The sequence below is a fragment of the Amblyraja radiata genome, chromosome 8 (genome assembly GCF_010909765.2).
Source record: "Amblyraja radiata isolate CabotCenter1 chromosome 8, sAmbRad1.1.pri, whole genome shotgun sequence".
Classification (NCBI taxonomy): Eukaryota; Metazoa; Chordata; class Chondrichthyes; order Rajiformes; family Rajidae; genus Amblyraja; species Amblyraja radiata.
This window is the reverse complement of record NC_045963.1, coordinates 82601879-82624085: the sequence shown is the minus strand read 5'-3', so window position 1 is coordinate 82624085 and position 22207 is coordinate 82601879. Positions and strand designations below refer to the sequence as shown.

Genomic DNA, 22207 nt, shown 5'->3' with positions numbered 1-22207 from the left:
TCAGCCAGTGGCAGGTCATTTTAGAAGCTGGATGTTATTGTGCTTCAGAGATTCGAGAGGGTGTTGAATGAAATATGTATTTTTGAAGTGTTTCTGGATGGGAGGATGAGTGAAGGGTGGGAGGGATTGTTGAATGTGAGAGATTGTAGGGAGATAGAAGGAGTTTGAGAGGTTTGGCTGGTGAGTTGGTGGAAGCGGGTGACAACTGCTGTCAAGCTGGAAAGGGTACAGTGAAGATTTACGAGGATGTTGCCAGGACTAGAGGGTCTGAGTTATAGGGAGAGTTCTAGCCCTATCCAGAGAACCTGCCTAAGAGGGCGGTGGAGGCAGGTTCTCTGGATGCTTTCAAGAGAGAGATAGATAGGGCTCTTAAAAATAGCGGAGTCAGGGGATATGGGGAGAAGGCAGGAACAGGGTGCTGATTGGGGATAATAGACAATAGACAATAAATGCAGCAGTAGGCCATTTGGCCCTTCGATCCAGCACCGCCATTCAATGTGATCATTGCTGATCATCCCCAATCAGTACCCCGTTCCTGCCTTCTCCCCATATCCCCTGACTCCGCAATTTTTAAGAGCCCTATCTAGCTCTCTCTTGAAAATATCCAGAGAACCGGCCTCCACCGCCCTCTGAGGCAGAAAATTCCACAGACTCACCACTCTCTGAGAAAAAGTGTTTCCTCGTCCCCGTTCTAAATGGCTTACTCCTTATTCATAAACTGTGGCCCCTGGTTCTGGACTCCCCCAACATCGGGAACATGTTTCCTGCCTCTAGCATGTCCAAGCCCTTAACAATCTTATATGTTTCAATGAGATCTCCACTCATCCTTCTAAACTCTAGAGTGTACAAGCCCAGCTGCTCCAATCTCTCAGCATATGACAGTCCCGCCATCCCGGGAATTAACCTTGTAAACCTACACTGCACTCCCTCAATAGCAAGAATGTCCTGCCTCAAAACTGCACACAATACTCCAGGTGTGGTCTCACTAGGGCTCTGTACAACTGCAGAAGGACCTCTTTGCTGCTATATTCGATTCCTCTTGTTATAAAGACCAACATGCCATTCGCTTTCTTCACAGCCTGGTGTACCTGCATGCTTACTTTCATAGACTGATGTACAAGGACTCCCAGATCCCGTTGTACTTCCCCTTTTCCCAACTTGATGGCATTTAGATAGTAATCTGCCTTCCTGTTTTTGCTACCAAAGTGGATAACCTCACATTTATCCTCATTAAACTTCATCTGCCATGCATCTGCCCACTCCCCCAACCTGTCCATGTCACCCTGCATTCTCATAGCATCCTCCTCACAGTTCACACTGCCACCCAGCTTTGTGTCATCAGCAAATTTGCTAATGTTACTTTGAATCCCTTCATCCAAATCATTGATGTATATTGTAAATAGCTGCGGTCCCAGCACCAAGCCTTGCGGTACCCCACTAGTCACTGCCTGCCATTCTGAAAGGGACACGTTAATCCCTACTCTTTGTTTCCAGTCTGCCAACCACTTCTCTATCCATGTCAGCACTCTACCCCCAATACCATGTGCCCTCATTTTGCCCACTAATCTCCTATGTGGGACCTTATCAAATGCTTTCTGAAAGTCCAGGTACACTACATCCACTGGCTCTCCCTTGTCCATTTTCCTAGTTGCATCTTCAAAAAATTCCAGAAGATTAGTCAAGCATGATTTCCCCTTCGTAAATCCATGCTGATTGGACTGATCTGGTTACTGCTATCAAATGTGCTGCTATCTCATCTTTTATAATTGACTCCAGCATCTTCCCCACCACCGATGTCAGGCTAACTGGTCTATAATTCCCCGTTTTCTCTCTCCCACCTTTCTTAAAAAGTGGGATAACATTAGCTACCCTCCAATCCACAGGAACTGATCCTGAATCTATAGAACATTGGAAAATTATCACCAATGCATCCACAATTTCTAGAGCCACTTCCTTAAGTACCCAGGGATGCAGACCATCAGGCCCAGGGGATTTATCAGCCTTCAATCCCATCAGTCTATCCAACACCATTTCCTGCCTAATGTGTATTTCCTTCAGTTCCTCTGCCACCCCAGATCCTTTGGCCACTAGTATATCAGGAAGATTGTTTGTGTCCTCCTTAGTGAAGACGGATCCAAAGTACCTGTCCAACTCATCTGCCATTTCCTTGTTCCCCATAATAAATTCACCTTTTTCGGTCTTCAAGGGTCCAACTTTGGTCCTTAACTATTTTTTTCCTCTGCACATACCTAAAGAAGCTTTTACTATCCTGCTTTATATTCTTGGCTAGCTTCCCTTCGTACCTCATCTTTTCTCACCGTATTGTCTTTTTAGTTATCTTCTGTTGTTCTTTAAACATTACCCAATCCTCTTGCTTCCCGCTCATCTTTGCTACGTTGTACTTCTTCGCTTTAATTTGTATACTGTCCCTGACGTCCCTTGTCAGCCACGGTCACCCCTTTCTCCCCTTGGAATCTTTCTTCCTCCTCGGAATGAACTGATCCTGCACCTTCTGTATTATTCCTAGAAACACCTGCCATTTTTGTTCCACTGTCATGCCTGCTGGTGTATCTTTCCAGTCAACTTTGGCCAGCTCCTCCCTCATGGCCCCATAGTCCCCTTTATTCAACTGCAACACTGACACCTCCGATCAACTCTTCTCAGACCATGATCACATTGAATGGCGGTGCTGGCTCGAAAGGCCGAATGGCCTCCTCCTGCACCTATTGTCTATTGTCTATTGTCATTTAGTGCCTATCCTGCTGGATGTAAGGATGATGCTATTGAATTTGCTTCCCTCACGCATTCAAGCTGTGACGCTCATCACTGTCTAAAAGAAGGTTAAATAAGGGAAAACATTTAACGTGGTATCATGGAGAGAACAAAAAACAGTGAAACTAATTTGATAGCTCCACCACTGAACAGACGCTGGCATGCTGGGTTGAACGGGCTTAGTTGTTTAGGCACGGTTCTCAGATTCCACACAAAGGAACAATTCAAAGCCTGTGGCATGTCTGCCAGGGTCTCTGTCCACTTGGCTATGTGGTTGGAGATTCAACTTAATGAAAGTGGAAAAACAGACAACAGTTCCCAACACAAATAAAAATCAAAGCACTGGAGTATCTCAGAGGGTCAGGCAACATCTCTGCAAGAGTAACTCATCCATATCTCACGTTTCCCTTTCCCCTGACTCTCAGTCGAAAGAAGGGTCTCGACCCGGAACGTCACCTATTCCTTTTCTCCAGAGATGCTGCCTGAACCGCTGGGTCACTCCAGCTTTTTGCGTCTATCTTCAACAGACAATAGACGATAGGTGCAGGAGTAGGCCATTCGGCCATTCGAGCCAGCACCGCCATTCAATGTAATCATGGCTGATCATCCCCAATCAGTAACCCGTTCCTGCCTTCTCCCCATATCCCCTGACTCCGCTATGTTTAGGAGCCCTATCTATCGCTCTCTTGAAAGTATCCAGAGATCTGGTCTTCACCGCCCTCTGAGGCAGAGAATTCCACAGACTCGCAACTCTTTGAGTGAAAAAGTGTTTCCTCGTCTCCGTTCTAAATGGCAAACCCTTATTCTTAAACTGTGGCCCCTGGTTCTGGACTCCCCCAACATCGGAAACATGTTTCCTGCCTCTAGCGTGTCCAAACCCTTAACAATCTTATATGTTTCAATAAGATTCCCTTCTAAATTCCAGAGTGTACAAGCCCAGCTGCTCCATTCTCTCAGCATATGACAGTCCCACCATCCTGGGAATTAAACTTGTACCTCTTCAGTTTACGTGGTATTCTTCGGGTTAAACCAGCATCTGCAGTTCCTTCCTAAACCTCTCTGGAGGACGTGGATGGGTGACGTTTCGGCTCAGGACTCTTCTTCACAACTGATGGTAGTAGGTGGGAGAAAGCTTAAAAAGAGTTGCTAACTCCCCTTTCCCATTCCCACATGGACTTTTCTGTCCTGGATCTCCTCCCTTCCCAGAGTGAGGAACAACAATTCATATTCTGCTTGGGTAGAAAGATTGAATTCTCCAGTTTTTGGTAATATCTCCCAAATACTTTTTTCCCACCCTAATGTTCCCCCATTTCTCCTACTATCCTTCCTCCCCCATCTCCACCCTATCCAATCCATCCCTCTGGCATTACATTTCTTCCCCCTTCCATCTTTATCTGACCCATAAAAGATATTCACTGGAGTTTAGAAGGATGAGGGGGTATCTTATAGAAACATATAAAATTATAAAAGGACTGGACACCCAGATGCAGGAAAAACGTTCCCAATGTTGGGCGAGTCCAGAACCAGGGGCCACAGTCTTAGAATAAAGGGGAGGCCATTTAGGACTGAGGTGAGAAAAAAACGTTTTCACCCAGAGAGTTGTGAATTTATGGAATTCCCTGCCACAGAGGGCAGTGGAGGCCAAGTCACTGGATGGATTTAAGAAAGAGTTAGATAGAGCTCTAGGGGCTAGTGGAGTCAAGGGATATGGGGAGAAGGCAGGCACGGGTTATTGATTGGGGACGATCAGCCATGATCACAATGAATTGCGGTGCTGGCTCGAAGGGCCGAATGGCCTCCTCCTGCACCTATTTTCTATGTTTCTCTGTCTCCTTTTCATCTCTAGCCTTCATGTAGCAATAAACCTCCCCGACCTACATCCACCTATCACTTGCCATTATTTGTTCCCACCCTCCCCCCCCCCCCACTATTCCATTCAGTCTGACGAAGGGTCCTGAACCGAAACGTCACCTATCCATGTTCTCCATAGATGCTGCCTGACCCGCTGAGTTACTCCAGCACTCTGTGAAACGTCACCTATCTATGTTCTCCACAGATGCTGCCTGACCCGCTGAGTTACTCCAGCACTCTGTGTTTATTTTTGTAATCCAGCAACTGCAGTTCCTCGTGTCACCAGCCCCCAAACAAGACAGGCCATTCAAATGTGAGTGAAATGATGAATGCAGAAACCGGCCAGGTGATTTCCCATCTGTAGTAACTTGGACTGCTCCAGTTATTGAGGAACTTCTAGTCTTTGATGTGGTGCATCTACTGAACGCATTCAGTTCAAATCTATTCGAACTTGCTTTCATTCTTTTTTTAGCAAATGAAACAAAGAAGAAGACTTTTAGGAATCACAATGGATCCCATTTAGTTTTAAATGTCTCACATTCCGTCACTTTTACTGGCTGGATGAGATTTACACAAAAAACATACTTTGTTGTGTTGCTGCCACACACAAATTTCTGCTTTAGTTTGGAGATACAGCATTGGGAGAAAAGGCCCTTTGGCCCAACCAGTCCACGTTGACCATCAGTTACACTACTTCTGTGAGTCTGTGGAATTCTCTGCCTCAGAGGGCGGTGGAGGCCGGTTCTCTGGATGCTTTCAAGAGAGAGCTAGATAGGTCTCTTAAAAATAGTGTAGTCAGGGGATATGGGGAGAAGGCAGGAACGGGTACTGATTAGGGATGATCAGTCATGATCACATTGAATGGCTGTGCTGGCTCAAAGGGCCGAATGGCCTACTCCTGCACCAGTGTCTATTGTCTATTGTGATTCCACTTTCACGACCGCACAGGAGGCACTTTTTACAGAGGCCAATTGACCTACAAACCCGCATGTCTGGAATGCAGGAGGAAATCCATGGGGTAACGTGCAAACTCCACACAGGCAGCACCTGAGGGCAGGATCAAACATGGGTCTCTGACGCTGTGCTGCTTGGTCGTATTATTGTGTGGCTGCCATTCATTTGTGTGGCAACCAGTTTTGAATCTATATATGCAAATTAGTTGTAGGGCAACGATGCCAAAACAATTAATAATTGAAAATATTCATAGCTTTGTAAATTGACATGAGGAATTGTCCAAGTCAAGGCTGTGGAGGCCAAGTCAGTGGATATGTTTAAGGCAGAGATAGATGGATTCTTGATTAGTACGGGTGGCAGGGGTTATGGGGAGAAGGCAGGAGAATGGGGTTAGGAGGGAGAGATAGATCAGCCATGATTGGATGGTGGGGTAGACTTGAAGGGCCGAATGGCCTAATTCTGCTCCTGTCACTTATGAACTTATGAAGTCAGATCTGCTTCTTCTTCTTGTTGTTGAGTCCACACACAAGATCTGAAGTTGTTCTGCCAGAGCTGAACACACTTCTCGGCATCTGCACACAATGGTGTCTGTCTTGTCGCTTCTTGTGCTTCTTGTGCGTGGTGGTGGAGAGATTGGTGGAAACACGGCCGCGATCGACGTGAACACTCTTTCCTTGACCCCGATGAAGTCAGATTAATCTCAGTCTTCCCTTTTGGCCCTTCCTAGTTTCACACTTTGTTTCACATGCAACATTTTTTCCTTGCAATGTGGTTCTGATTAGAAACAGGGGGTAAACATAGTGGAATCCCTGTTCTAGGCTGCTGGGAATGAGTCAAGAACACTCAGCTCCTAAATCTCCAAGGGGACCTTGCAGGTTCAAAAACGATGGATTTCTCTGCCCCTACCCTGTTTGGCTGCTTGTTTTGGCTGTTCCTATGCTGAATGTTCTGTGAAATTGTCAGGAAATGATGGATGGGGAAGGCGTTGGATCTTGCAATGACCACGGTTGCTTTCTGTTCTACCTGTTCCTCCATCTTCTGCTGAAATGTTTAGATCCATGTGTGTGGCCTTGCACTGTGGGAGATTGTATGTAAGGGGGAAAGTACACAGTTAATGGCAGGTTCCTTGGCAGCACCGACATACAGAGGCGTCTCGGGATCCAAGTCCATCAACTCTCTGAAAGTGGCAATGAAAATAGAGATGGTGTCTGATATGCTTGCCTTCATTGGTGGTGGCTTTGTGTACAAGAGTCAGGAAGTCATGAAGATAGATACAGAATGCTGGAGTAATTGGCCTGTCCCACTTTCACCACCTAATTCACAACCTTTTTTACTCGTGGACATTTTTCATCATGTTGAAAAAACGCCCCGACCTACTTGATGCCACGAGTACCTACGACTAGCATCACGACCTGCCTACGACCTACCTATGATCTCCTAGGACCTCCTACGACCACGTGACGACTATGCTGCGAGTATGAGTCAAGGGCAAACTCGGCAGAGGTCGTGAATTAGGTGGTGAAAGTGGGACAGGCCCTTTACTCAGCGGGTCAGGCAGCATCTGTGGAGAAAAGGGACAGGTGATGTTTCGGGTTGGAACTCTTCTTCAGGAAGTCACTATGCAGCTCTATAAGTCTCTGGACAGACCACATTTGGAGTATTGCATGGACTTTTTTTCTTTTTCTTCGTAAACGGCGCCAAAATATGGCGACTGGGCATTTGTGGTTGTGCAAAAGAATTTGACTGCAATGCGCAAAAAAAAAAGTTTTTTGTCACCTCACACTTTGGGGGATGGCTGTTCTCTTCAGCCCAATGCTGGATGCCTTTACCTGCACCGTTAGGCTTGGACCTCTGGTTCTGGACTTCTTCACCATCTCAAAACACCTTGTTTGTAGATAGACACAAAATGCTGCAGTAACTCAGTGGGTCAGGCAGCAATCTGGGGAAAATTGAATAGGTGATGTTTCGGGTCGAGACCCTTCTTCAGTCAGAGTCAGGGGTGGGAAACTAGAGATATGAAAAGGTACAGAAAACAAAAGATCTATTATCTAGTCCAGATTCTAATATCAGTCCATGATGTAATATCTATACAGATTCTTTACATTCTATACATTTCAATGAGTAAATATAAGTCCAATTATCCCAACCTCTCTTCATACATCAGTCTGTTGTCAATCTTGGAACTAGTCTCGTCAAACTTTGCTAGCCTCCTTCCTCAGAGAAGAAGCGCAAAACTATCTGCAAGTCTGGATGTAAGGAGGAATCACAGGGGGGTGGATGTAAGGAGGAATCACAGTGCGGTGGTGGATGTAAGGAGGAACCACAGGGTGGTGGATGTAAGGGGGAATCACAGGGGGGTGGTGGATGTAAGGGGGAATCACAGGGGGGTGGTGGATGTAAGGGGGAATCACAGGGTGGTGGTGGATGTAAGGGGGAACCACAGGGTGGTGGATGTAAGGGGGAACCACAGGGGTGGTGGATGTAAGGGGGAATCACAGGGGGGTGGATGTAAGGGGGAATCACAGGGTGGTGGATGTAAGGGGGAATCACAGGGTGGTGGATGTAAGGGGGAATCACAGGGGGGTGGATGTAAGGGGGAACCACAGGGGGGTGGATGTAAGGGGGAATCACAGGGTGGTGGATGTAAGGGCAATTTCTTTATTTTCCAATGTCCAACTTTCCGTTGCCATGACTACACAGGGGGGTAGGAGTGATCTTACGCAGACCTAATAGAACGGATCTTCCCATCGTTATTTGCAGTTTCATTGACTCTTTATTGAAGCAGTTGTACAAACAAAGGGATGAACGTACCAGGTTCTCCTTATTCTCATACAAGCTGTAACTTTCTGTTCTCACCCATCTGGTGACAACTGCGTACTCTCCACCTCCTATGCCTGGTCTGAGTCACTCCCTGTCCCATAAGCCCAAGTGTCCAAAATAATACTGCTAGAAATAGCTAGACAAAATAAGATAATGTGACAACTGTAACTAGCCTAAACATAAATGGCTCCTATAAAGATATCAACTGCACTTCAAGAAAGAGGCTGCTAGGCAGGCACATGTTAGGAGCTTTTTTGGGCGCGCACATGGATATGCAGGGCAGAGTCAAGAGTGTTTTATTGTCATTTGTCCCGAAATAGAATAATGAGATTCTTACATGCAGCAGCACAACAGATATATAAACATTGAAATACTCCGTAAAGCCCTTCATGAATTTAAAAAAGTTCAGTGTGTATATATATATATATATATATAAAGAAAGCAGACAGACAAGTAAATAAACAATAATAGTGCAAAGTTAAAAATAATACCCCCTAGCCTATATAGTTGGGAACCTATTCGGAGGTTTAATTCAAATGCTGACTTATATTATTATTCAGTAAAAACTCAGCAGGTGAGGCAGCATCTATGGAGAGATGGAATGTGACGACAGTCTGAAGAAAGGTCTCGACCCGAAACGTCACCTATTCCTTCGCTCCATAGATGCTGCCTCACCCGCTGAGTTTCTCCAGCATTTTAGTCTACCTTTGATTTTTCCAGCGTCTGCAGTGCTTTCTTAAACATTAATTATTCAGTAATGATTCCGGTTTAGGGTTGTTATTGTCACATGTACCAAGGTACAGTAAAAAGCTGTGTATGGCATGCTATCCAATTGCATCAGATAATTCTCAACATAAATTCAAACAAGCCAAACTCAAGTACAATCAGAAGAGCAAACTGGGAGGTATAGCGTCAGGGTACAGCAGTCAGGAGTGTGAGGAGTTGATGGTGAGGAGGAGTTGAGGTATATATTGGTGACGAGTCTGGTCTGTGTGCTGGACTGGCCTACAGTTACAACTCTCTGCATAAGAATGAACATTGATATAAGCAGCTAAATGCAACTTAAGCTAAGTAGATTTTTAAAAGCTCAAAAGAACTTAATGCAAACCTAATACATATGCTTCACAAGCAAGTGTTTATTTTGTTAAATAATGACTATAATACATTCCAGAGTAAGATCCTAATTTTAGTTTAGTTTTGAGATACAGCGCAGAAACAGGCCCTTCGGCCCATCGGGTCCACTCAGACCAGCGATCCCCACACACTAACACTCTCCTACACACACCAGGGACAATTTTTAAATTTACCAAGCCAATTAACCTACAAACCCATACGTCTTTGGAGTACATAGATACATAGAAATATAGAATATAGGTGCAGGAGGAGGCCATTCGGCCCTTCGAGCCAGCACCGCCATTCATTGTGTCATGGCTGATTATCCCCAATCAATAACCTGTGCCTCCCTTCTCCCCATATTCCTTGACTCCACTAGCCCCCTAGAGCTCTATCTAACTCTCTCTTAAATCCATCCAGTGATTTGGTTTCCACTGCCCTCTGTGGCAGGGAATTCCATAAATTCACAACTCTCTGGGTGAAAAAATGTTTCTCACCTCAGTCTTAAGTGACCTCCCCTTTATTCCAAGACTGTGGCCCCTGGTTCTGGACTTGCCCAACATTGGGAACATTTTTCCTGCATTTAGCTTGTCCAGTCCTTTTATAATTTTATATGTTTCTATAAGATTCCCCCTCATCTTTCTAAACTCCAGTGAATACAAGCCTAGTCTTTTCAATCTTTCCTCATACGACAGTCCCGCCATCACAGGGATCAATCTCGAGAACCTACGCTGCACTGCCTCAATCACAAGGATGTCCTTCCTCAAATTAGGAGACCAAAACTGTACACAATACTCCAGATGTGGTCTCACCAGAGCCCTATACAACTGCAGAAGAACCTCTTTACTCCTATACTGAAATCCTCTTGTTATGAAGGCCAACATTCCATTAGCTTTCTTCACTGCCTGCTGTACCTGTGAGCCAACTTTCAGTGACCGGTGTACAAGGACACCCAGGTCTCGCTGCACCTCCCCCTTACCTAACCTAACCCCATTGAGATAATAATCTGCCCCCTTGTTTTGAGGCCTGCAACCTCCTAACAACCTCTTCACAGCTCACACTGCCACCCAGCTTTGTGTCATCTGCAAACTTGCTAATGTTGCTCCTAATTCCCTCTTCCAAATCATTAATATATATGGTAAACAGTTGCGGCCCCAACACCGAGCCTTGCGACACTCCACTTGCCACTGCCTGCCATTCTGAAAAGGACCCGTTCACTCCTGTGTGGGAGGAAACCGAATATCTCGGAGAAAACCCACACAGGTCACGGGGAGAACGTACAAACTCCATACAGACAGCACCCGTAGTCGGGATCGAACCCGGGTCTCCGGCGCTGCATTCGCCGTAAGGCAGCAACTCTACCGCTGCGCCAACATGCTGCCTGAATAGAATCCAAAAGCCAGATTGGTAATCGAGTTTATAGCTCTGGTCATTGGCTTTCAAGTAAATGATGCTGTCAAACATTAAAGACACTGCACACGTATGAAAATCATTTTGTTTAAAAGCGATTGGATCATAAACTAGTTTGTGAATAAACTGGGTGCTTGAAACGCAATTGATGAGCATAACATGTGTGTTTACCCATGTAAGATTTTGATGGATGGAATTGGAATTAGAACTTCTGTGTGTAACTCTCCCTAGTGCACCATGCATCAACATCAGTGTTATGCATCACAGTTTAGTTCAGTCCAGTTTAGTTTATTGTCACGTGTAGCGAGGTACAGTGAAAAGCTTTTGTTGTGTGCTAACCAGTCAGTGGAAAGACAATACATCATTGCAATCGAGATATTCACAGTGTACACATACATGATAAGGGAATAACGTTTAGTGCAATATAAAGCCCGTAAAGTCCGATCAAGGATAGTCCGAGGGTCTCCAATGAGGTAGATAGTAGTTCAGCACTGCTCTCTGGTTGTGGTAGGATGGTTCAGTTGCCTGATAACATATAGGAAGAAACTGTCCCTGAATCTGGAGGTGTGCGTTTTCACACTTCCGTACATTTTGACCGATAGGAGAAGAGGGAGAAGAGGGAGTGACCCGAGTGAGACACGTCCTTGATTATGCTGCTGGCCTTGCCGAGGCAGCGTGAGGTGTAGATGGGGTCAGTGGAAGGGAGTTAGTTTGTGTGACGGTCTGGGCTGCGTCCACAAAATCGCTGCAATTTCTCGCGGGTCTTGGACGGAGCTGTTCCCAAACCGTGCTGTGATGCATCCCGATGAAATGCCTTCTACGATGCATCTGTAGAAGTTGGTGAGAGTTGTGGAGGACTTGCTGCATTTCCTCAGCCTTCTAAGCCTAAGCCACAAAGATGCCAGAAGTCATGAACTGAAAGTTTCCTCCCTCGCTAGTTTCAATTGGAGCCTTTAGATATAACTTACTAATTGAGTCCAGTGCTCACAGGAGATAGGAAGTATTTTGGGTCGACATTTGGTTTAGACGGCACTGGGCTTGTACTCACTGGAGTTTAGAAGGATGAGGGGACACCTCATTGAAACGTACCGAATAGTGAAAGACTTGGATAGAGTGGATGTGGAGAGGATGTTCCCACTAGTGGGAGAGTCTCGGAGTAATTGTCATAGCCTCAGAATTAAAGGACGTTCCTTTCGGAAGGAGATGAGGAGGGATGTCTTTAGTCAGAGGGTGGTGAATCTGTGGAATTCTTTGCCACAGAAGGCTGTGGAGGCCAAGTCAGAGGATATATTTAAGGCAGAGATAGATAGATTCGTGATTAGTCAGGGGTTATGGGGAGAAGGCAGGAGAATGGGGTTGGGAGGGAGAGATAGATCAGCCATGATTGAATGGCAGAGGAGACTTGATGGGCCGAATGGCCTAATTCTGCTCCATTCCCTTATGACCTTATGACGAAACATCAGCTATCCATTTTCTCCAGAGATGCTTTATGTCTTCTCCAGAAATTTGTGTCTTTATAACTTGAATATTTGCAGAAAACAGCAAACTGACTGAATTTCTATTCACCTGTATTTTACAGCAATTAACTAAACTCAATGGTTCAATGGTATTTTATTTTCTCATGCAGTTACGTTCAGTGAAATTCCTTTTCAGTTAAAATCTTAGACAATAGGTGCAGGAGGAGGCCATTCGGCCCTTCGAGCCAGCACCGCTTTGCACAGGCACAATCTTATGGGCCTGTCCTAGGCGACTCTTTAGGCGACTGCCAGGGACTAATTTTAATGGAACTCATCTACGTTGTCACCTGTAGTCGCCCAAAAAATCGCCTAAGTGAGGCAGGCCCTTTACTATATATATCTTACTATACACAGGCACAGTTGCACTTACGTACACTGCGTAAGAATAATAGACTACACAAGAGTCGCCACGTTTCCAGTACCATCCTTTAGTTTGGTATAGTTTAGAAATACCAGCGATCCCCACACACTTAAGAGCCTGTCCCACTTAGGAGACCTAAACAGCAACCTCTGGTGACCTTGCCTGCCACCCAAGGTTTCCATGAGGTCACCGGAGGTTTCGGTCACTCTCCCTAATGTTCGAAAGTGGTTTCCGCGTGGTCGAAGCTTCATCTAGGTTGCTGCTATTTTTCCATCCTGATTAAAACCGGCCTCGACTAAAAATAGGTTGCCGTTTTAAAAATCGATCATTTTTTAGTCGCGGGTCTAGTCGAAGCCGGTTTTCTTCATAGTCGAGGAAGGTTTTCAACATATGCGTGGGAGGTGGTAGGAGGTTGCAGGTCACCTCCACCTTGATTGTTTTTTGGGTGGCGGGCAAGGTCACCAGAGGTTGCTGTTTAGGTCTCCGAAGTGGGACAGGGGCTTTGCACTATCCAACACACACAGGGACAATTTACAATTATACCAAGCCGATTAACCTACAAACGTCCATCTTTGGAGTGTGGGAGGAAACCGGAGCACCCGGAGAAAACCCACGCAGGTCACAGGGAGAACGTACAGACAGCACCCGTGGTGAGGATGGAACCCGGGTGTAAGGCAGCAACTCTACCGCTGCACCACCATGCTGGACGTAAGCAAGCAAGCAAGTTTATTTATAGAGCACATTTCAGCAACAAGTCAATTCAAAGTGTTTTACACAAAGCATTAAAAGCAATTAAAAACAGTCATTAAAAAGCATAGAAAATAAAAACAAGCTAAAATAGAATAAGGTGTATAAAATACAAGAATGAAAATTACAGTGCAGGGTTAGAAATGAATAATTATTTAATTTAATTTAAATTAAGAGTAATTAAAAGCAGTGTCAAACAGAAACGTCTTCAGCCCTAATTTAATAGAACTGAGAGTTGGAGCGGGCCTGCATTTATCTGGAAGTTTGCTCCATACAAGTGGTGCATAAAAACTAAATGCTGCTTCTCCATGTTTAGTTCTGACTCTGGGGACAGAAAGCAGAGCTGCCCCAGACGAACTCCGAGGTCTGGATGGTTCATAATGTAGCAGAGGATCACAAAGGTACACAAAAATGCTGGAGAAACTCAGCGGGTGCAGCTGTATCTATGGAGCGAAGGAAAGAGGCAACGTTTCGGGCCGAAACCCTTCTTGCTGCTGCACCCGCTGAGTTTCTCCAGCATTTTTGTGTACCTTCGATTTTCCAGCATCTGCAGTTCCTTCTTAAACACAGAGGATCACAAATGTATTTTGACCCTAGACCATGGGCGGTCACGGTGGCGCAGCTGTAGAGTTGCTGCCTTACAGCGAATGCAGCGCGGGAGACCTGGGTTCGATGCTGACTACGGGTGCTATCTGTACCAAGTTTGCACGTTCTCCTCCAAGATCTTCGGTTTCCTCCCACACTCCAAAGACGTACAGGTTTGTAGGTTAATTGGTTTGGTAAATGTAAAAATTGTCCCTAGTGGATGTAGGATAGTGTTAATGTGCGGGGATCGCTGGTTGGCACGGACCCGGTGGGCTGAAGGGCCTGTTTCCGCGCTGTATCTCTGTATCTCTAAACCATTCCGTACTTTATAAACCAACAGTAATGTTTTGAAATCAATTCTTTGACAGACTGGAAGCCAGTGTAAAGACCTCAAGTTTTGTGTGTGATGTGATCCACTTTCTTGGTCTTCGAGAGGACTCGAGCAGCAGCGTACTGAATCAGCTGCAGCAGTCTAATCGGCTGTTTAGGGAACGTTCCCTTGGTGTCTGCCAGGGCAAACTCTGCTGGTCTGAGACTAAACAACTAACAATGTTTTCATTTAGTAAAGGACACCATGAATTTCAATCATGTGAGATGAAACTAAATTCTAATCCCTTCTCTAAATGTATAAAAGACTGGCATATCTCATAGATATTAAGATTTTATTGATTTTTTTTTTGTTTATTTCCTCCTAGAGAAAAATTGAAATGCTGAGAGTGATTGAACCTGCACAAGGTTTCAAAGGTGCTGCAGTCAAGGTGAATTTACTCCTTAGTTCTTATTTGTGACGCGGCAGGGGATTAAACCGAATAAAGAAAATCCTGAAAATGGTCATGAATAGGAGCAGAATTAGGCCATTGGGCCAATCAAGTCTATTCCACCATTCAATCAATGGACAATACACAATAGGTGCAGGAGTAGGCCATTCGACCCTTCGAGCCAGCACCGCCATTCAATGTGATCATGGCTGATCATCCCCAATCAGTACCCCGTTCCTGCCTTCTCCCCATATCCCCTGACTCCGCTATCTTTAAGAGCCCTATCTAGCTCTCTCTTGAAAGTATCCAGAGAATTGGCCTCCACCGCCCTCTGAGGCAGAGAATTCCACAGACTCACAACACTCTGTGTGAAAAAGTGTTTCCTCGTCTCCGTTCGAAATGGCTTACCCCTTATTCTTAAACTGTGGCATGTTTCCTGCCTCTAGCGTGTCCAAACCCTTAATAATCTTACATGTTTCAATGAGATCCCCTCTCATCTTTCTAAAGTCCAGAGTGTACAAGCCCAGCCGCTCCATTCTCTCAGCATGTGACAGTCTAGCCATCCCGGGAATTAACCTTGTAAACCTACGCTGGGCTCCCTCAATAGCAATAATGTCCTTCCACAAATCAGGGGACCCAAACTGCACACAATACTCCAGGTGTGGTCTCACTAGGGCCCTGTACAACTGCAGGAGGATCTATTTGCTCCTGTACTTGACTCCTCTTGTTATGAAGGCTCTCCCTGTAACCCCATGGGTTTCCGCCGGTTGCTCTGGTTTCTTCACACCTCCCAAAGACATGCAGGTTTATAGATTAATTGGGCCTCTGTAAATTTGTCCTAGTGTGTATGGAATGGATGGGATAATGCAGAACTAGTCATAAGGTCATAGAAACATAGAAACATAGAACATTTGTGCAGGAGGAGGCCATTCGGCCCTTCGAGCCAGCACCGCCATTCATTGTGAGCATGCCTGATCGTCCCCTATCAATAACCCGTACTTGCCTTCTCCCCATATCCCTTGATTCCACTAGCCCCTAGAGCTCTATCTAACTCTCTCTTAAATCCATCCAGTGACTTGGCCTCCACTGCCCTCTGTGGCAGGGAATTCCATAAATTCACAACTCTCTGGGTGAAAAAGTTTTTCTCACCTCAGTCTTAAATGACCTCCCCTTTATTCTAAGACAGTGGCTCTGGACTCACCCAACATTGGGAAAATTTTTCCTGCATCTAGCTTGACCAGTCCTTTTATAATTTTATATGTTTCTATAAGATACCCCCTCATCCTTCTAAACTCCAGTGAATATAAGCCTAGTCTTTTCAATCTTTCCTCATATGACAGTCCTGCCATCCCAGGGATCAATCTCGTGAACCTACTCTGCACTGCTTCCATCACAAGGATGTCCTTCCTCAAATTAGGAGACCAAACTGTACACAATACTCCAGATGTGGTCTCACCAGAGCCCTATACAACTGCAGAAGAAGTCATAAGTGATTGGAGCAGAATTAGGCCATTCGGCCGATCAAGTCTACTCTGCCATTCAATCATGGCTGATCTATCTCTTCCACCTAACCCCATTCTCCTGCCTTCTCCCCATAACCTCTGACACCCGTACTAATCAAGAACCTATCTCTGCCTTAAAAATATCCACTGACTTGGCCTCCACAGCCTTCTGTGGCAAAGAATTCCACAGATTCACCACCCTCTGACTAAACAAATTTCTCCTCATCTCTTTCCGAAAAGAACGTCCTTTAATTCTGAGGCTATGAGTGTTCCTAGACTCTCCCACTAGTGGAAACATTCTCTCCACATCCACACTGGTTATTTATGTGTGTATATATATATATTCAAATGGTATATGGACACTGATCTCTGTATTTATTTAGGCCTACAATACTGTTGTGCTGAAGCAAAGCAAGAATTTCATTGTCCTATCAGGGACACATGACAATAAACTCTCTTGAATCTTGAATCTTGACTATCCGGGCCTTGTGTGACTCTATCCAACTGTTGTGAGTGAGTGGTGTACATGTGTCCCGACCCCACTCTGATTTGCACGTTCGAAGGGAAAGGTCACCTCTATTCTTGCTGCCAGAATATGCAACCTCACATTTATTTGTGTTGAGCATCACTGGCTAATTATAAGCCTGTTCTACATGTTTATTACTGCCATCCTGTCATTTGTTACAGAGGTGTAACTCATTTGGCTAATCCTTTCCTGGTGTGTTTATTGTGCTCAGTTGCTAGTCTGACACACAAAGAATACTTCACCGTGTAAAGCTTAGAGAAACAAAGGGAGGGAGAGGGAGAGAGAGAGAGAGAGAGAGAGAGAGAGAGAGAGAGAAAGTAGATCATTTCCCACCAGTGACTTACCTATGATTACCTAGCTTACAGAAGGTAGACAAAAATGCTGGAGAAACTCAGTGGGTGAGGCAGCATCTATGGAGCGAAGGAATGGGTGACGTTTCGGGTCGAGACCCTTCTGAAGAATTCCAGCATTTTTGTCTACACCTTTTCAGGACAAATCAAAATAGGACGTACATGGTAAATGGTAGGGAATTGACGAATACAGATGAACAGAGGGATCTGGGAATAACCGTGCATAGTTCCTTGAAGGTGGAATCTCATATAGATAGGGTGGTAAAGAAAGCTTTTGGTATGCTAGCCTTTATAAATCAGAGCATTGAGTATAGAAGCTGGGATGTAATGTTAAAATTGTACAAGGCATTGGTGAGACCAAATCTGGAGTATGGTGTACAATTTTGGTCGCCCAATTATAGGAAGGATGTCAACAAAATAGAGAGAGTACAGAGGAGATTTACTAGAATGTTGCCTGGGTTTCAACAACTAAGTTACAGAGAAAGGTTGAATAAGTTAGGTCTTTATTCTCTGGAGCGGCGAAGGTTAAGGGGGGACATGATAGAGGTCTTTAAAATGATGAGAGGGATAGACAGAGTTGATGTGGATCAGCTTTTCCCTTTGAGAAAAGGGAAGATTCAAACAAGAGGACATGACTTCAGAATTAAGGGACAGAAGTTTAGGGGTAACATGAGTGGGAACTTCTTTACTCAGACAGTGGTAGAGGTGTGGAATGAGCTTCCAGTGGAAGTGTAGGAGGAAGGTTCGTTGGTATCATTTAAAAATAAATTGGATAGGCATATGGATGAGAAGGGAATGGAAGGTTATGGTATGAGTGCAGGCAGGTGGGACTAAGGGAAAAAAGTTGTTCGGCACGGACTTGTAGGGCCGAGATGGCCTGTTTCCGTGCTGTAATTGTTATATGGTTATATGGTTATATGGTCTCCCTTCGATTTTTCCAGCATCTGTCTCACAAGGTCAACTGAAATCTCCACTTACCTTATTCTAACTCTTGATGAATATAGTTGAAAAATGTGCATTTTAGACCTCGCTCATGTTTCCGGCTCCACATTCAGGCAATTGTTCCTTTGGTAGACACAATGAACTTCAGATGCTGGATTATTGTGTAGAACACAGAGTGCTGGAGTAAAGCCCCTGTCCCACTTTCATGACCTAATTGGCGACCTCTTCCGACTTTGCCCTTGACTCATACTCGCAGCATGGTCGCCACGAGGTCGTAGGAGGTCTTTGTAACTCTTCCTCATGCTCGTGAGTGGTCTCCGCGTACTCGTGGCCTCAAGTAGGTCGCGGCGCTTTTTCCAGCCTGAAAAAAAATGTCCACGAATGGAAAAAAGGTCGGCATGGAAAAGATTGATACTTTTAACTCGTAGGTAGGTCGTAGGTAGGTCGTGATGGTAGTTGTAGGTAGTTGTAGATAGTTGTAGATAGTTGTAGATAGTTGTAGGTAGTTGTAGATAGTTGTAGACAGTTGTAGGTCGGTAACTGGCCCGAGAAAAAAAATGCAAACATGACATCATTTTATCATGTGATCATTTTCCACTCGTAGCTAGTTGTAGTTGGTCTTAGGTGTGGAAGACTGAGGTCGAGGGGGGTCGTTGGAGGTCGTAGACATAATCGTAGGAGGTCGTCGGAAGTCTATTACTTTGGCGAGTCAGCACGACCATGACATGTTTTCAACGTCTAGGTTCTTCTAAACTCGTGGATTAGGTCGTCCAAGTGGGACAGGCCCATAACTCAGCGGGTCAGACAGCATCTTTGAAGACATGGACAAGCAACGTTTTGGGTTGGGATCGTTCTCCAGACCCTTGTTCCTATGGCCCCTGATGCACACCACTCATTCCCGGGTTACCCTCTTGCTTGTACTTATAAGATGCAGCGGGTAGTGTTGCTGCCTTACAGCGCCAGAGACTTGGGTTCGATTCTGACCACGGTCTGCACGGAGTTTGGACATTCTCCTTGTTAAAGGGGTATGATTTTCTCTGGTTGCTCCAGTTTCCTCCCACACTCCATAGACGTGTATGATGGTAGGTTAATAGGTAACTGAAAATTGTCCCTATTGTGTAGAATAGAATACTATCATAGAACACTATCTTTAGTCAGAGGGTGGTGAATCTGTGGAATTCTTTGCCACAGAAGGCTGTGGAAGCCAAGTCAATGGACATTTCTAAGGCAGAGATAGATAGATTCTTGATTAATACGGGTGTCAGGGGGAGAAGGCAGGAGAATGGGGTTGAGAGGGAAAGATAGACCAGCCATGATTGAGTGGCGGAGTAGCCTTGATGGGCCAAATGGCCTTATTCTGCTCCTAACACTTGTAAACTTATGAACTAGTGTAAGGGTGATCGTTGATCAGCGTGGACTCGATGGGCCGAAGGGCCTGTGTCCATGCCAAATCTCTAAAACTCAAACTAAAACTAAAAGACTGTTTTTTTGTCCTTGATGTTATCTGCCAGTGGTATTTCATGGCCCCTCTTCCCACTCCAACACTGACAGTACTGCTGAATTCTTAACCCAGACCTGCAACTGCAAAACCTCCGCACAGTCCGAGCCGAGCCAAGCTGACCTCCCAGGGGCCCAGCACTTTGACCTCCCGGGGGCCCCTCCCATTCTGAATCTGACCTTTCTGTCCTGGGCCTCCTCCATTGCCAGAGTGAGGCCCACCGTAAATTGGAGGAGCAGCACCTCATATTTTGCTTGGGTAGTTTACACCCCAGCGTTATGAACATTGACTTCTCTAATTTCAGGTAGTCCCTGCTTTCTCCTTCTTTCCCCTCCCCCATCCCAGTTATCCGACACGGCCTACTGTCTCCACCTCTTCCTTTCTCCCCCCCCCCCCCCGACATTAGTCTAAAGAAGGGTCTCGACCCACAACGTTGCCTACTCCTTCTCTCCAGAGATGCTGCCTCACCCGCTGAGTTTCTCCAGCATTTTTTGTCTACTGTTGCCCGTTTTCTGCAAGAAAATGTGACTAGCTTCGATGAAGCATCTTTGCCAGCATGGGCGAGTTGGGCCGAATGGCTTGTTTTCATGCTGTATGACTCCATGACTCTATGGTTAATAGAACCCGAAGCATTATTTTATTAGTGTCAGTGCCTCGCACAACAGCAGTAAATGATCTGCTGCAGATCTGAAACAATAGAAGCAAAAGAAAAGCCTTTTATTGTCATAGTCCCCTCCACCGAAAAGTGCAATTTTCTTTTGATATTCGCATAATTGCCTGCAATTTTAGCTGCTAAAATCGTCCTTAATTCTCTAATGACATTCTACAATCAGACGTTAAATGCAGCTCCCGCTAGATGCCATGCAAGCTGACTGTTGCCCGGAATATGCCAGTGCATGAGTCACTGGTGCTCAGTGTTACTCAGCTGCCCACACAGCAATCACTCTGGCATCAAAGTCACGGTGCACTGGCAGTCCATGATAACAAATGTGCCAACCGTGAGATGATGGGGACCCTCACAATGCCTCCTACATGTTTGCAAGGCAGCACGGGGCACTTTACATCCAAGACTGCTGTTTGCCCGTCATGAAGAATGCAAGTGGCTGCACGTCTTCCCCATCGAGCCCACACACAAGATTACAACACACTCTCGGCATCTGCATACGATGGTCAAGTCACTTTTATTTCTATAGCACATTTAAAAAACAACTCTCGTTGACCAAAGTGCTTTACATTGGTGGAGGTACTAATGTTATACAACATTGGTTCATAGATTAAGTACATACATAAATACATACATATAGCCCTCCCTCAGAGGACGTCAGGAAAGGCTTGAGAGTAAAGATGAGTTTTTAGTCTCGACTTAAAGGAGTCGATGGAAGGGGCAGTTCTGATGGGAAGGGGGATGCTGTTCCACAGTCTAGGGGCTGCAACCGCAAAGGCACGGTCGCCCCTGAGCTTATGCCTAGACCGCGGGATGTTCAGTAACCCCAAGACAGATGGTGTCTGCCTTGTGCTTCTTGTGCGTGGTGGTGGAAAGATCGGTGGAAACAGGGCCGCGAAGCATCTGGATAAACAGGGTCTGATTAGGAACAGTCAACATGGATTTGTGCCTGGAAGGCCATGTTTTACTAATCTTCTTGAATTTTTTGAAGAGGTTACTCGGGAAATTGATGAGGGTAAAGCAGTGGATGTTGTGTATATGGACTTCAGTAAGGCCTTTGACAAGGTTCCTCATGGAAGGTTGGTTAAGAAGGTTCAATGGTTGGGTATTAATGGTGGAGTAGCAAGATGGATTCAACAGTGGCTGAATGGGAGATGCCAGAGAGTAATGGTGGATGGTTGTTTGTCAGGTTGGAGGCCAGTGACGAGTGGGGTGCCACAGGGATCTGTGTTGGGTCCACTGTTGTTTGTCATGTACATCAATGATCTGGACGATGGTGTGGTAAATTGGATTAGTAAGTATGCAGATGATACTAAGATAGGTGGGGTTGCGAGTAATGAAGTAGAGTTTCAAAGTCTACAGAGAGATTTATGCCAGTTGGAAGAGTGGGCTGAAAGATGGCAGATGGAGTTTAATGCTGATAAGTGTGAGGTGCTACATCTTTGTAATATATTTTTTTATTAAAGGTAATCAATTACAATGCTTCAAACAACTTTATATCAAATTAATTCAATTTGCATTAAGTAAAACACTAGTAATACTTATCTACTGTTTTTTTAGAAATAATGATAGAGAAAGAATAGAGAAAGAATAAATCATTAAGAGAGTGATTAAATAATAATTTGATTATATATAGGAAAGAAAAGAGAAACGAAAAAAAAAAAAAAAAAAAAAAAAAAAAAAAAACATTTTTAGTAACCACAATATGTATTATTAATAACACTACTACAAGTGATAGTATCAATAAAGACATATATGTAATTCCAATATAAAAATGAATTATTCTCACCAAATCCCGCAGGGTGCACGTCGAGCTGTGTTGCCAAGAACAGCTACT

General features: G+C 45.0%; 1 protein-coding gene across 1 annotated transcript in view; it reads left to right on the top strand.

Annotated features, from left to right (window-relative positions):
- Positions 1-22207, top strand: part of LOC116976544 — a 105718-nt gene that overhangs the window by 15316 nt on the left and 68195 nt on the right. Inside the window, exon 3 of the mRNA XM_033026433.1 lies at positions 14826-14888. Within this exon, the coding sequence (XP_032882324.1) occupies positions 14826-14888 (63 nt within the window). The remainder of the gene's footprint in view (positions 1-14825; positions 14889-22207) is intronic.